Source organism: Belonocnema kinseyi, chromosome 7, assembly GCF_010883055.1.
Source record: "Belonocnema kinseyi isolate 2016_QV_RU_SX_M_011 chromosome 7, B_treatae_v1, whole genome shotgun sequence".
In the NCBI taxonomy this organism is placed as follows: domain Eukaryota; kingdom Metazoa; phylum Arthropoda; class Insecta; order Hymenoptera; family Cynipidae; genus Belonocnema; species Belonocnema kinseyi.
In genome coordinates, this window is record NC_046663.1 from 23,197,128 (window position 1) to 23,214,373 (window position 17,246).

The 17,246-nt window shown below is 34.1% G+C and overlaps 1 protein-coding gene across 1 annotated transcript in view; it reads left to right on the forward strand.

Moving 5' to 3' along the window:
• LOC117177035 (single-stranded DNA-binding protein-like) overlaps positions 1-10,237 on the forward strand; it is a 14,055-nt gene extending 3,818 nt beyond the window's left edge. Inside the window, exons 2-4 of the mRNA XM_033367495.1 lie at positions 7,775-7,876; positions 7,969-8,115; positions 9,820-10,237. Coding sequence (XP_033223386.1) covers positions 7,775-7,876; positions 7,969-8,115; positions 9,820-10,134 — 564 coding nt within the window. The 3' untranslated portion in view covers positions 10,135-10,237. The remainder of the gene's footprint in view (positions 1-7,774; positions 7,877-7,968; positions 8,116-9,819) is intronic.
• Positions 10,238-17,246: the final 7,009 nt, after the last annotated feature.

Consider the following 17,246-nt stretch of genomic DNA (forward strand, 5'->3'; position numbering starts at 1 on the left):
TAGGGGAGACTGAAAATAATGAAATTAGTCGAATCGTTTTAGCTGAGCAAAAAAAGATTGTGAGTTGATATCCGAAAAAAGTAAAATAAAAATTTGTGTAATTTGTTAATATCTTATTTTCTCTTTTTTGATTTGAAAATTTTGAAAAATTTCCCTATTGCTTCGAAAATTATGGCAATTTTTTTCTATGTACAGTTTTTGCTAAATATCAGGTTCGACATATTCAACTTTTTTTAAAAATGTGTGCATAGGACTCAATCCAAAAAGCACGTTTCTTGACCATTTAAAAAAAATCTTCATTGAGCAAATTTTTTGTCAATTTTTAATTTTTTTATTTATTTACTAGCAAAAACTGTACATAGAAAACATTCGCCCTAATTTTCGAAAAAATATGGAAATTTTTTTGAATTTTTAAAATTAAAATTTTCAAATAAAAAAAGAGAACAGAAAATATTAAAAGATTTAAATTTTTTTCACTTTTTTCGGATGTCAACCCATAATTTTTGTTGCTCAGCTCAAACATATAATTATAAGATTTATATAAAATTCCCCTAAAATATATACTTGCTTAACTTTTATCATGTATTCTTCTTCTTAGCTGCCGAACGTATTTCCTTTATTGTCAATTTTTCGTTGTTGCTCAGTCCATGAGAATTCAATTCTTCAGACAAGGAATCTGTAGATAATGCAACAATTTTTTCTCTACAGTCATTAAGAGAATTTTGTAGCAAATTAACTTTATCTATAGCCCTCTTCTTCGACGATCGTGCTATTTTCAGTTTTTGTTTCATAATTTCAACAGTCTTTTTGTCTTTTAAATGAGAGTTTAACTTAAAGCTTTGTATTATACTATCATTTCGTTTAAGACGAATAATTTTTTGATTCAAAGTATATTTCGCTCGTGTGCAGTAACTACATTTCTTTTTTAAAGAATTCTCAGGTAAATAAAAGCAACAATTAACATGTCGCAATTTTCCTTCGTCTTCACAACAGAAGGTTGTTTGGATGTTTTTTGCTTCACAATCCAATAAAAATCCGGTACACATTTTCAAATCGTGCATTAATGATAAAATCCTTTCAATTTCATCAACAAATGATATTGGATTATCTGTCAATCCAATTTCATTTTTTTAAATTTCTCTATCCCTTAAAAATACTGTCAAATTCATTTCATCATTGATCACAACTTTTTTTACACAAATAGTTTTCGTGCTGCCATTTTCCCTTCGAGCAATAATTTGAGTAAATACTACCACCTTGAGTTCGCCGGTTTGAACAATGTTTCGTATCCAACCTAAACCGAAAGATACACTCTTTTCATTTGTAAACAAATAGTCAAACAGGCACTTGTTCGTGTTTATACCAACTGGGAAAATGTCCGATTCCCCATCGATTATAGACAATTTTTGCTTTTTCAATTCTTCGTTACCATTAGTAGCACTTTCGTCATTCGCATCATTTTCAGATATTTCTAAAAGATCTGAATATTTACGTTTGCCTAATATTTTTTTATTAGACATTTCAGAGTCCTTTGTCGAAAAATCGCGCTTTATTAGACGACGCGGTTTTTTTTAGCAGCTTTCGAATAATGAGCAGGGCAGTTTGGAAATTGAGATGGCAAAACCCCTGGTTTTAATTTTGGCTTTTTGTACCATTCTGACTGTAAGAAAATCATTATTTTACAATTATAATTTACTTTAATACTTGAATTTATTTATAAATGAATGTAATTGTACACAAATGTTAAAACTCAGCGATAATTCAGAGCTGTCATTAATGTCACTTTTACATTTTCCTTAAAGATAGTAAGGATCCTAAAATATTTTTAAAATTTCAAAAAATTACTAAAACTATAATTTTACAAACTATCACAATAATCTAAAAGTTCGGCAACAGGAGGAGTATATACAAATTTATAAATCGATGTAGTCAGGAAGCCTTCAGAGTCATGCAATTAATTTAGGTTAAAGGACATCGGTGTAAACAAATCTTAATACTTACTGCCATAACTGATCCATCAGGAGCTAAAACTTCCTTTTTCCAAATAATTTGATCTTTTAAAAAGTGATCTGCACACACTACATGATCAGGTTTTACAACAAAATCCTTTTTGTCACGAGTTGTTTACATGCAAAATAATAGCAGACAACGGGCAGACCGGGAATAGCAGCGGTGGCGCCAATGTTTCACGACTCGCCGCTCTTCACAAAACTGACACGCGCCTCCAATGCAAAAGCGAAAATCGTGTCACCCCGCTGCTTCGACCAGTCATTAAAGTATCCTTCCGCACTTACGTGGCGTTGGAAAAGGGGTAGAGGTGCGACCTTACATTATTTCTCTGACTAGTCGCAGGGGTGCCTTCCCGCCTCCACGTGGCATTGCAAAAGGGGTACGGGTGCGACCTTAAATTATTTCTTTGACCAGTAATGAAGGTGTCTTTTCACCCTTACGTGGCGTTGGAAAAGGGTTAGGGGTGCAACCTTACATAATTTCTTTGACCAATCACAATGGTGCCTTTTCGCCCTTACGTGGCGTTGGAAAAGGTTAGGAGTGCTACCTTACATTATTTCTGTGACCAGTGACGAGGGTGCCTTCCCGCCCCACGTGGCGTTGGAAAAGGGGTAGAGGTGCGACCTTACATTATTTCTCTGACTAGTCGCAGGGGTGCCTTCCCGCCTCCACGTGGCATTGCAAAAGGGGTATGGGTGCGACCTTAAATTATTTGTTTGACCAATAATGAAGGTGTCTTTTCACCCTTACGTGGCGTTGGAAAAGGGTTAGGGGTGCGACCTTACATAATTTCTTTGACCAGTCACAAGGGTGCCTTTTCGCCCTTACGTGGCGTTGGAAAAGGTTAGGAGTGCTACCTTACATTATTTCTGTGACCAGTGACGAGGGTGCCTTCCCGCTCCACGTGGCGTTGGAAAAGGGGTAGTGGTGCGACCTTACATTATTTCGGCGACCAGTCACAGGGCTGCCTACCCATTCCCACGAGGCGTTGAAAAACGGGTAGTGGTGCGACCTTAAATTATTTCTTTGACTAGCCATAAGGGTGTCTTTCTGCCCTTAAGTGCCGTTGAAAAAGGGTAGGGGTGCGACCTATCGTTATTTCTGCGACCTGTGACTAGGGTGCCTTCCCGCCCCACGTGTCGTTGGGAAAGGGTTGGGGGTGCGATCTTAGATTATTTCTTTGTCTACTCACTAGGGTGCATTCCCGCCCCATGTGGCGTTGGAAAAGGATAAGGGGTGCGACCTTACATTATTTCTGCGACCAATCACAGGGGTGTATTGCTGCCCTCACGTGGCGTTGGAAAAGAGGTAGGGGTGCGACCTTACATTATTTCTGTTACCAGTCACAGGGGTGCTTTCCCGCCCACCACGTGTCGTTGAAAAACGAGTAGGGGTGTGACCTTACATTATTTTTGTGACCAGTGACTAGAGTGCCTTCCCGCCCCACGTGTAGCTGGAAAAGGGGTATGGGTGCCCCGCGTTGCGTTGGAAAAGGGGTAAAGGTGCGATCTTGAGTTATTTATGTGACCAATCACATGGGTATCTTCCTGAATTCACGTGGCGTTGGAAAGGGGATAGGTGTGCGACCTTACATGATTTCTGTGACCAGTCACAGGGGTACCGTCCCACACTCACGTGGCGTTGGAAAGGGGGTTGAGGTGCGACCTTAAATTATTTCTTTGACCAGTCACAGGGATACCTACCTACCTCCACGATGCGTTGAAAAAAGGGTAGGGGTGCGACCTTACATTATTTCTTTGATGAGTCACAGGGGTGCATTTCCACTCCCACGAGATGTTAATAGTAATTCTTGAGTCGAAAATCGACCATAAAGTGTGATTTATACATAGAGCGTTTCGTAAAACGCGTCAAACATTAAAAACTATCAAAATAACACCTTAATTATATAATCTTGCTCTAAAATGCGTGAAAGTCCTTTTCGTATACTTGAAATACGCTTTTTGCCGGTACAGATAGTGTATATAAACTTTGAAATTAAAAAACGTAATTTTTTAAGTTTTAACAATTAAAATTATATTGCAGGTGTTTTCTTGTCCAGGTTTGTAATCAGCGCATCAACATACATCAGTATTCAATTAAAAAAAAGATGCAGGAATTCAATGAATTGCATTAATTTTTTTAATTTCATGAATTCCACGAATTCCATGAATATGCGCGCTCGCCGCTACCTTGCTAGAAATATGCTTTTCAAAAAAACAGGTAAAAAAATTGTCGGTACCGGTAATTTTTTTTACCGTGCCGACAATTTTTTTACCGGTACCGATAGTGTATACGCTTCGTAAACTTTTAACTTTAAAAATAAATTTTAATCTAAAAAAATAAATATTCAACTAAAAATGTAATATTTAAGTTTTCGGGTAAATAATTCAATTTTCAAGATAATAGTTGAATTTTTAACGAAAGAAGTTAATTTTAAACTTAAAAAGACCAAGTTTAACAAAAATAGAACAGTTAAATATTCAGTTGATAAAATTAATTAAAAAAATTTTAATTTACAACTAAATAGTTACGTCTTTAACAAAAAAAATTGAACAAAATGAATTTTCAACCAAATATATGAATTAACAAACAAATAAATTAATGTTTAACAAAAATAGATGAATTTTTAAACGAGAAGAATAATTTTCTACCAATTAAGATTAATTTTCAACCCCATAGTTAAATTTTCAACTATAAATTATCTATTTTTAACAGAAAATAGAGAAGTTAAATTTTAGGTTCAAAAAATCAATTTTCAACCAAACAGGATTATTAATTAAAAAAAAAAATATTAACAAATTTTTTAAATTGTTATGTCAAAGGAAAGTATTTTAACAAAAAAGTTGAATTTTTTTACAAACAGTTCAAGTTCTAATCCAACTATATGAATTTTCAAAATAGTCTGACTTTCTTATTTGTTTTTATTATTACTTCAGTTTGCATTTGAGGGGAACAGCGAGAAAATTTGTTTTTAAATAAACATTAAAATACGCTGACTTCTAATGTTACGCGAAATAGGTTTTTGTCGATAGAATAAAGATTTTTGATCCACTTATCTAAAAATTCTTTACGGAAAGAGAATCGCCATGTTCATTTATATTATTTGTTGCAAATTTATTTTTTAAGAATAAAGTTTGTTTCTAAAGTATAAAACTGAACATTTTTATGGAAAATTGCTTTCGCGTTTGCTTGATAATTTTTCGTTTTGCGTTAAAAATTCATTTTCTTTAGTAGAAAGTTATTATTATTTTTCGAAAATTTAAGTATAAACTACAATTTTTTAGTTAAAAAGTGTTTGCGTCAAACATTTAACTATTTTTTTCAAATGCTTTTTTTGTAAAAATTTTTTTAAAAAGAAAATTAAAGTCTACCAATTCTGGTGGGAAAAGTATCTTTTTTAGTTGAAAAAAATGAACTATCTGGTTGAAAACTAAAATTAAATCGAAAATTAAATTTGTTATCTGAAAATGTAACTATCGCATTTTTCGTTAAATACTTATTCTCTTTAGTTTATTTGAAAATTTTGTTGAAATTTGTTGTTGTTTAAAATATATCTTTTTGAATTGCAAACTCATCTTTTTTAGTAGAAAATTGTTCTTTTTCTTTAAAAATTTTTCGTTAAAAAAACATTTTTAAGCTGAAAATTTAACTGAATCATTTGTAATTGAAATATTATCTTTTATTGTTGAAAATTAATTTATTGTTTCGTTGAAGATTAAACTATTTTGTTGAAATTTTGTCTGTTTGGTTCAAAAGTGGATCGTTTTCAGTTTAAAGTTAATGTTTTTTAATATTGAACAATTCTCCTTCTTTGTAAATGCATCTGTTTTGGTTGAATGATTCTTTGTTGAAAATTAAACTATTTTGTTAAAAATTAATTTTTCGAACTAAAAATTTTACTGTATCATTTTTGGTTGAATTTTTTTTATTAAAAAATTTAACAACTTGGTTGAAAATTTGTTAAATTCTTTTGTTTGTTTGAAAGGTGACCTATCTCGGTATGAAACTCATCTTTTTAGTAGAAAATTATGCTCCTTGTTTAAAAATTCATCTATGTTGTTAGAAATTCATTTCTTTGCTTGGAAGTTCATCTTTTTTGTAAAACTTCTTTTCTATTGGTTAAAAATGATTTTTCAGATAAAGAATAAGCATTGCATTTTCCGTTGAAAATTATTCTTTATAGTAAAAAACTCAACTATGTGGTTGAAAGTTAATGTATTTTGTTGGAATTTAAACTATTTTGCTGAAAAAATTCTTGTGATTTTGAAATTTTATTTTTCAAAGTGATAATGTTACCAGTTTTCGTTGAACATTTATTTATTTCGTTAAAAATTCGTTTTTTTGGCTTCTTAAATTTCTTTAATTTTCGCTGAAACTTTATCTTTTTAAGTTAAAAATTCAACTATGTGGTTGCAAAATCATGCACTTCGTTGAAAATTCGTCCTTTTTCAAAGAATATGCGTCTTTTTGTTTGTAAATTAGTTTATTTGTTTCAAAATTTAACTATTTCATTTTTTGTTAAAAATTACCCTTCTTTACTTATGAGTCAATTTCTTTCGTTGAAAATTTTATATTGAATTCAGTCTCAGCTATCTTCCACGGAAACCGCAAAAAAATTAAAATGAAAAATAATCACCTCAGACAACTTCTCAACTTCTTTGCACGATAAAGGCCAAAAAAAGTTTTTAATTGAAAAGAATCACCCAAGACAACTTTTCAATACTGTAATTTATCAATATAATCACCCCAGACAAGTCTTCAGGACTCTAGTTAATTTTTATATCCACATAATAATATTTTTGGCTGTTCGACGTATCCAATTTTATATTATGAATACAGCTTTTAAAAATTCTCGTTGGAAATGGAATAACTTTTATTTTAAAGTGAAAGAGATTTAATCCTTCAAATGTAATACCACTTTGTTAAAAACAAGTTTTTCGAAAAAAACTTCCTTCCAATTTTAAGAGGAAATTATTTCTAATTAATTTCTGCTAATTTTTGTTATTAATTGACTTTTGAACGTTTCCTTTTTCACATGTGAACGAAGTAGCTGTTTGGGGTTAGTAAATAATAATGTGGGAATGATAGTATGCAATAGAGTCGTCGAGAGGAGGTTATGATAATTTCATTTTAAAATGTAGGTTAGTGAGATTGAATGTTTGTCCAGCTTATGAGAAGTTCGGAAGCTTGACAATATACTTTCACGCATCGAACTTTGCGTCGTCTGAACTTCTGGCATACCAGCATCGAACAGCACGCGCTCTCTGTTGGATTACTGTGCTGCCGCATCGGCAGAAGTAATGTTGTCTGGATAGCCGCACGCCATACATTCGCTAGCTGAATCAAGCCGGACCTCGAATAATTGAACTACCGTAGTTCTATTTTTAAACCGATAGAAGTCCAGCCCATACGGACAATATTGGTTCTACTGTAACTGGTAATCCCCCCCCCCTCCATTCCCAGATTTTTCCGTATTGAAATTGTCTTGAATTCGTCTTTACCCAGGACACCAAGTCTCGAATCTGTCGTTCACTCTTACCACCACTTTTATCTATATTACATTCCCAGACACACTTGCATAAGCTGAAGAAGGAAGTCGACGAGATTATATTTTTGATTTTGTAACTACAAAGTGATGTTTCTCTTACATTTTTCTAAAATCAATCATACATAAATATTTACTCAAAATAAATATAATAAAAAAATTGCAATCAAATAAAAAAATCACTGCGGTCTAATAATACTACAATTTTACTTTTTTCAGACAGTCTCCGCAGTGTTCCATAATCCGATGATAAGCGCTGCATTTAAAACATTTAAAGAAGAAGTAAAGAGCATTCGTTCTGGAGTAGGCCAACCTTGTCTTGTGAGTTGTTAATAATAATTTTTAATCCCTTGAAATTCAATTTATTAGCAAAATTAAACAATTTCTGTTCCCTTTTTATTCTTTGTCACTAGGATCTAGTAAATGCTGCGCTTAATGAAGGAGTAAACAGAGATAACTTGAACACTTGTTTAATAGATTACGAGAATTTCGATACTACTCATGTAATCAAGGAATGCGAAAAGTGTTTAAAAAAAGCCGAAAGATATGACAATATGCAGGTACATGAAAATATTAGTTGGAATTTATTTTAACGACAATATGTGTTATTTTTCAATCCAGGTATTTATTGTTAATAATTTAATGTAAAATATGAGACGGAAAAATAATAATATAACCGGCTTATATCGATAGCACCAGATTATTACATTCTCTAAAAGAACGTTTCTGGTAATCATGAAACTTGGTTATAATTTAAATCTATCGTTAAAAAAATATGTTAAAAGTAACATTTAATGATAAAACCCACTTATTTTTATCATTTGATAAAATCAAAGAGAAATCTAATGTATTCGAATTGAATCAAAATCAAGGAAATTGGCATCATGATTACTGCGCCTAAGATAGCAATTAGTAAGACGTTTACTTCAAATACTCACGATTAATAAATGTTTAAACTGCATTTTAAGGATTTAAGCTAAAATTAAATTTCATAAAACATTCAAGTTTTTTTCTTCGTATAAAAGTTACGTAATAAGTTGCACATAAAATATGAAGAAAAAAGTATCGGTCCTTGGCGAAGCCTTTTGATAATATTGCAATTCCAAATGATATAAATAAAAGCCAACGGTACGTTTTTTTTGGTACTATAAAATGCAATCTTATTGAGTAAGGAAAGTCTATAATATCGTGAAAAGGTTTTTAATTGTTGACCATTTTCTTAAGTATTTTATTTAATGAAAAAAAAGTTTCTTGGGTATTTTAATGTGTGAGTTAGAAATTCTCAACTTTTCGTGAATGCCAAGCGTAAAACCAATCTTTAAGGTTGTATTGAAGCGAGATTTAGTGTTTTCATTGTAGTACAAGTGTGCCCTATCCTTTAGCATTGCATTTCAAATCCGCTGCCAACTGCACGCGGTTAAAATCAAACAGCTTTTAATTCTTATTTTAAGCGAGTTTTTTAAAATCATTTTATAAAGATATTGCGTTTTATATTCATGAAGCCTATTTGCGGATTATATAAATGAATAAAATTGTTTAATATTGTTCTTAAAAGTGTTGACAAATATACGCACAAATCTTGGTAACGTCGCTTTCGGTGTCTCTATTGCTCTTATGCTTACTGCTTCACTCTCACTCAGACTCGTTGCTTGTATCGATACAGCAGCGAGCAAGCGAGCCATGAGCGTTGCTAAGATTCTCGAGTACAAGTGCCTAATTTCCTGTATTAGTCAACTTCAGAGGGAAAGGACCCAGTGGGCACAAAGTTTGGCGACGTCTTTACGACAATGTTACGACATGTTCACGACAACTTTACGACATCCTATGTCCATGTAGTTAAGGTGTCTTCATGATATCGTAAATAAGTCGTATGATCTGACGATATATTTACGATATCGCAAAGACATTGAAATGACATGGACATAGGATGTCATAAAGATGTCGTAAAGATGTCGTAACGATGTCGTAAAGGCGTCGCCAAATTTTGTGCCCACTGGGGAGTGAAAATCCACGTTCTGCCATAAGAGCCCATTTAATTCAATTCAACTTTGAAAACGCATTACTCGATACCAAGCGACATGACTTTTTTAGAATTTGATAAGGTGGCGTAAGGCACTATAAACTACATATATATATATATATTAATTTTCATCAAAATTCCGATCACTTGGCTCTCGCTGCAGTACAATCTTAAGAGATCAGTAATGTGGTAAATTTATACATTTTTAGCACAACTATCGTGAATTAATATTTCTTGTTTACAGACTGCACAACAGTGTACTACGGACGGTATACAAACAATAACAGCAGATTTAAGAGTCGTTCGTACTCTAGTAACAACATGCATCAATACTCTCGTTCGTTATCATAGACGGGCTGTAGCAAGAAGAACTCGAAGAGCAGGGCACCAAGGTGAGAACCAAGGTGGACACCAAGATGAGCACCAAGGTGGACACCAAGTTGAGCACCAAGTTAATCACCAAGGTGGATACCACGGTGGATACCACGGTGAATACCAAGGTGGATACCAAGGTGGATACCAAGGTGGATACCAAGGTGGACACCAAGGTTGGAAATAAATAATGATACAGTATGGCTGTAATTGTATTTACATTAATAGCTTTGCTGCGAACTTTAACTGTATAAGATAATAAAAAGCTGCCTATGGTTTGCAATTTTAAATGATGTTGTTATTTCTCCAAAAATTTGCAGTAAAAATGCAAGAACTTGATTGTAAATCTAATTCAGAGAAAAGTCGATTATAATTGCCCACGTGGACAAGGTTCAGTGAGACAACGATGGCTCAACATTGCTCTACATGGGATAAGCGTGGGGTAAGTGTGGTTCAAGATAAGATCGGCTGCAGTTGACTCCCGTCCTATGGTCAGAATCGACGGGGTGCCTAGCCAAATAGTAGTCCTCTCTCTTTTTCTCTTCCCCCATCACTCGAGTGGCGAATCTGACTTGAGATGAGCAGGGGTTGGTAGTTTAAAATAATTACGTATAGATTTTAACCAGATTTCATAAGATTTAAAAATATTATTTCAGTAGATTTCTCAATGTCCTAAAAACATTCATAAAGATTTCAGATTCCAAAATATTTCAAAGATTTGAAATATTTCAGAAATATTCTAAAGATTTCACACAGATTTAAAAAGTTTTCAATGAATTTGGCAAAGATTTTAGGGATTTCACAAAGATTTTTTTTTTAAATTTCGGATTTCAAAAAATAAAAAAAATAAAAATATTCTAGAAGATTTTAAAAATTGAAACTAATTTTAAAGATCTGAAATATTTGAAAGATATTGCAAACATTTCACATAGATTTGGGACGATTAACAAATCCCAAATAAAATTCCTGAAACTGAAATTCCCAAATTAAAAAAAATCCAGAAGAATAAAATTTCCGAATAAAATTCCCATTGCAAAATACACGAATCATAAAAACCCAAAATAATAAAACTCCCGAATTTGAACAATTAATTTTTTTATAAATTATAATTATTGATTAAAAGTACAATAATAAATTATTTTTTATGTTTAAAGTTTCTGAAGTTACTGTTTGAATTTAAAATGACAATAATTATGAGAAATTTGTATTCAAAAGCGAGAGAGAGAGAGAGAGCATGAGAACGCAAACGCATCTTAGTCTACTTAACTTTTGCATTACCATTACTAACAATCTTTACACTTCTAATCTAAGCGACTTCCGGTGCCTTTTTAATTAACTTTTTTACCTCCATTTGTCTTTTTTTACATGCATTCTTTCATTCTCTCGCATTCGCTCCTCTAGCACCCTCCAACTTCTTCATCCATTCTTCTCATAATCCATCCCTTCTTAGAATCTTAACAACATTCTCTTGCCAGCTTTCTTTATCTTCCATTCCGATTCTACGTCCTTCACGCACATACTCCCATGTTTTCTCCTCCACTGCACATATTCTATACTTCCTGTTCTTTTCTCTTTCCCAATACGTTCCCTCCTTTACCTCGTTTCCCAATCTAAATCTTGCTACTCTGGTGCACCTTCTCTCTCACCATCCCTTTTCTAAATACTTTGGTGCTCCTTCCTTTTTTATCATCTTGTACCATTTACTGTATTTTGATTCCTCAATCATCCCCCATATTTCTATTAATTGTCTTTCCCTATCGTTTTTTTCAATTCTTTATTGATTACTCCAATCCCGTCTTCTATTTCTCTAGCATTGAAGAACTACCTCCTTTCTTCTTCCCATCTCGTTAATTTGATCGCCTTCCCTTTCCTTTCTTTCAGCACCATCAAACACTTTCTTGACAACTCCCGTCGCATCCCCCTGTCTATTATTTCTTTTTTTCCCCTCCTTTTCTAAACCTTATTATCTTTGTCTATTTTACATTTAAATTGAGCTTTTTCCCATCTAAGTATTTCTTTAATCCTCTAATTAAGCCTGCCATCTCTTCTTTATTCTCTGCCATCTACCCTACGTCGTCTGCGTATGCCAGTGTATATATCCTTTCCTTCCCTATCTTAACTCCTCCCCAAAATTTTCTCCTCATTTCTTTTTTCAAGTCTATATACTATGATACTCTCTTTATAAATCTCTCTCTTATCCCCTTTTTTACAATAACTTTTTCCATTTCGATTCGGTCTAATGAGTCAAACTCCGCCATTAAGTCCACGACCATTGCTTTTATTGCTCCCTTTTCCCTTTTAATCCTCTTATTTACTAGATAGTTCAGAACAAATATGTTGTCCATCACCCCCATTCCTTTCCTAAACCCTGTCTCATTCGGTGGCTCTATCTTTTTATCCTCAATTTCTATCTTCAATCTATCCGAAAAAACAGTTACATATACCTTATACAGTGTTGGCATCAGCGTCACACCTCTATCATCTTTAATCTCTTCCCATTTCCCTTTCTTCACTATTGGTATAACTACTGCTTCTTTCCATAACTCTGCTCACCCCTCTCCTCTCCATACTCGATTACACATTATCCATGCCCATTCCTCTAGTTCCTTCTTTCTATGTTTCCATCTTCATTTGGAATCTCATCTATCCCAAGTGCCTTTTGATCTTGATGAATATTTAATATTTATAAAAAAATTTTGTTTATTTAAATTTGGGAATTTCATAATTTAGAAATTTTTCAGTTTGGATTTTGTTATAATTCGGAAACTTATGAATTTATTTCACTGGTAAGCGTTTTCCTAGATTAACAATTTAATATTATTTACTTGATATTATTGTTTGTTCATTATTCACAATACATATTTCCTCACATATTTTAATCACGCCAGGAGAAAAAGTATGAATTACTATAGTAGAATACGCTGCCAGTGCTAACCCTGGAAAAAGTGCAAAGGGAAAATTAAGGAATTAAGAGGTGAAGGAAAATGAATCAAGTGACGATTTGAAAGGGAAAGTAGGAACGGAGGGTGAGGAGGCTAGTCAGCTAGCCTCCCCCCCCCCGCCGATTCAGTCAGCAGCGATTGGGTCAATCTTTCTCCATAGCTATCAAACAAAAATTAATTTTTTTTGAAAATTATATTTTGTTGGTAAAAATGGTCTTTCTTATTAAAAATAAAAATATTTATTAGTTGATATATGAACCATTATATTTTTTGTTCAGATAATAATTTATCATGATTGATGAGTTCATTAATTGGTCGAAAATTGAATTATTTTCCTGAAAAATAAACAGTTTCGTTAAAAAATCATCTTTCTTAGTTAAAATTCCACTGTATTGTGGAAACTGCGTCTTTTTCACCTAATAATATTTGTTTTAATGAAAATTAATCTGTTTTAGTTGAAAATATCACCATTTTTTTTAAAATTCGAATTTGTCGTTTATAAAGGCAACCAATTGAGTAAAAAATTGAACTACGGCAAAAACCTTTAATAGCCCTCCCTTCTATAGCCCTTCCGAGAATTGAGGCCGCGCCACGGGTAGGTGTAACAGAAGCTGAGAGGGGTGCTCGGGATCTGAAGTTATCACTCAGTCGAGCACTTAGGCGTAAACATAGAATCCTATATATGATACTATGCCCTCTTTCGTCATTTCTGTCCTTTTTCTAAAAATTTAATTTTTTTATTTTCAATATTATTTTTTACAATTAAAAGGAAATCTGCTCGTAATATCTAAAAATGATTAATAATAAATTTATACACCTTTTCAGGTGAAAAACTTTTGGCTGTTAATTTTAGTTCCTACCTTATGCCGTTTTTTTTAAATGTAATTTTTTAATTTTGAATGTTATTTCTTACGACTAAAGCATAAAATGTGTTTTCGGTATTTTTTGGAACGGCAACTTCTTCCAGTTTGATCATTCTTCGGGTAGAACAGTAATCGGAAGTGCGCTACTGGCTCTGCTTCGCCGCCCCAGCCGCCCACTCCCGTCCATCAGATCTCAAAAGAAGGAGCAATGGTTGGGGCCCCCTCATCCCCACCTTTTTTTACAGTAACTGACTCTGCTTCTTGACTAGCTCGAGTAAGCTTAAACTTCTCTCTCTCTCTCTCTGAGTCTAGATCAGGCAGAAAGATATCATAAAAAAGTATTCTTTAAATTTTCGCTGTAATGATTGATTTCTCTTTATACGAGTATTTCAATTCGTTCTTTTCAGAATAAACATTTTCAAAACGTACGAATTTCTGTTCAAACCTACACTTGGGACTCGGGCCTTCTCACTCAGGAGCCGTCAGTCCTTCTATCCGGGTCGTCCCATCCAATAGTACGTAGGGAAGAGTTGACTGCTCATTAGAACTTAGAATCTCGAATCACTTTTAGAGTTCTCACTGGGTCATCTAAAAAGATCGTTGCCTAGTGATTCTCTGAATGGAACAAAGTGATAAGAAGAGAAAGGCGTAACGCAAGTGGACGGGACGTCCATCACCGGTTCGTCGGCGGTGGGTGCCGGTCGAAGCCATCAACGACTATCGGCAGGAGTGGGTAGTCTTCATTCCTAACGGCCGACAAAAGTCGCCGAGACCTCAAGAAGACCATCACCAGGAGGTGGTGGAGATCAACGAACCTCAGTACCAAGAGGTGATATCGATGCACGAATCTTATTACTGGGAGGTGATAGAAATCAACGAACCCCATCACCAGTAGGTGTTGGGAATTTAGAAACGCCTGGAGGCGAGACATTCAGTCTCCTATTGCTATTAGAATAGATCAAACCGACCATGACTGCATCGCCTCTCGCCCGTACAGTGTGTTATTTATGGATAAAAATCGACCGACAGTGCAATGCATAACGGATTTTAATGTTTTTTTAGAAATGCCAGTAAGGCTTCCAAATGTAACGAGTGGCTGCTGAAATTTTATTTCAACTCAACATGAATTTGTTATTTAACAACCAAGTTAAAACTTTTTGTTGCTCAACATTTCCGTGATAACATTTCTTCTAGGACTTTCAAATTCATTAAAAAAGGTCCTAAATCAATGTAATAAATAACTAAAAATAATTTTCATATTCGTCCCTCGAGGTCAAATGTGTCGCGGCATTGGGTGCCCCCAAACGCGATCCATTTCAGGCACACCCGAACGTGTCTCGTCGCGGTGGCCCTCGAGAAGTTAGCACTAGCCAGGGCCTACCTACGCGAATCAGGTCAGACGGACGTTCCTCCACCTGTCGCGACCACCGGCTTCGTCTAAACTACCCTCGCCCTTACCACACCTGGCCGATAAGAACTCTCCGATGTTAGGGAGACCACGTCTGAAATCAGAGGACCATCTGTCGGGTCCATCAGACCCGTATCGCCGCGTCACAGGGGCGTGGGACACACGCACCGACCCGCTATCACCTCTCGATTTATGAGTCACGCACACAACTCTCTTTCCGGGATACCTGCGACGCCGTCGAAACTCGAGCACACCTACTCATACAAACATGTACACGCACATCTACTTACGCACACGGTACACTTACACAAATACACATGTAACAGGCTATAAGTATCATCAATAAATGTATATATATAATTTAGTTAAAAATACCCAACCCCGTATCATTTCGAACGCCTACCCTGTCCCCACCTATTTCAGGACCCTAGATGACTGAGGCTCTGGCGGGTTAACAGGGCAGAACTGTTACACTCTTACATACTACAAGTTATTTTAAGTTAGTTATCACATTAATTTATGACCTTTTTTAATGAATTTGAAAGTCTGAGAAGAAATTGTATCACGGAAAAGTTTAGCAACAAAAAGTTTTAACTTTGTTGTTAAATAACAAATTTCTGTTAATTCGAAACAAAGTTTTGCTAGCTACTCGTGGAATCTCCAAGCCTTACGGCATTTCTAAAAAGGACATCAAAATCCGTTAAGAATTGCACTGTCGGTCGATTTTTATCCATAAAAGGTGTTTTTTCACACACTGTTCGCCGAAGAACAGCAGTCTAGATCTGGCAGCTGAAAAGCGCAGATCGCCGTGTGAATCAGTAGATGAAGACTGGAAGTTTTTCCTTCGTTTTTTGCTCGAAAAATTCCATCACGAATGAAGAACGTCTTAATCTTCGCGTAAAACTCGAATATTTCAAAGTTCTTTCGAAAAAAGCGGATTCTACGATCTAGTTGAAAAAGTCTACCGAAAATATGTCTCAACCTGTTTTGTACAATGAACAACGTTAATAACAACGCAGCCCCAACGCCAAATATTGTTAACTATGTTTCACAGGCTCTTCCTTAACATGAAATTGAAAATAGTGAACCGTTAGTAGCACCCAAAGTCAGTAAATTGTATTTTCTGGGAGCCAAACGGCTCCCAGAAACCTTTATTGAACCTTTACTTCATTAATTTATTGAACTTTTCGGTTCAATAAATAAATAGTTATTTTATATCCGAGATAAATAAAAGATTAGGAAAATAGTTAAATTCGTCAATAATGAGTGTAATCTTAAAGTAAATTAAAAAATGTTGAAACCCTCAACAGAAATAGAGCAAAATAAGCGATTTTGTTTTATCATTATTTGATCGCATGAAAAGCTTCATACTTAAAATTATCTAAAAAAACGGAACAAGCCCATTTTGCAGAAAAATTCTCTGTTTGATTTTGCATTTAGATTTTTATATTATATGGTTAAAATATGACATCAAAATTCATAATTGTAGGAGAAAAGTTTGTTTCTGTAATACATAAACTAACATTCAAGTCTGAGGAAGCGCCTTAAGGCCCTTTATCAGAATGAGAAACGGTATTAAATTTTGAGGCCGCTTGTTTGAATATTTTTGTTTAATTTTTTGCACATCTCTTTTAAATTATCAGATCTTGAAGAAAATACGGAGAGTTTTCTACAAAATGCTTACATTTTGTTTAATAAAAACAAAGGGAAGAACAGTAGTATTAAGGCGCAGTATTGGCTGTCTATGCATTTTCACCGGGTATAATCTAGATTACAATCTATAATGTAAACATTTTGCAGAAAAATTGATTTGCTTGCTTCAAGATATGTATATATAGATGACATTTGTAAGAAATTAAAGAAAAATATTCAATCATGCGGCCTGAAAATTCAGAAACGAGCACTCGATTGCTATAAATTTTAAACCCAAGCAAGTAATTGTACAATTCGTTAATTGTGTCACCAATTGCATTAAATAACACAGGCCCACAAACCAAATTTTTTCGGAGTATCCTCTACCATTTTCACACTCCTCCCCTTAATCTGGTGACCCTATACAAAGTGCAGCTTGTAACTCATCAAGCAA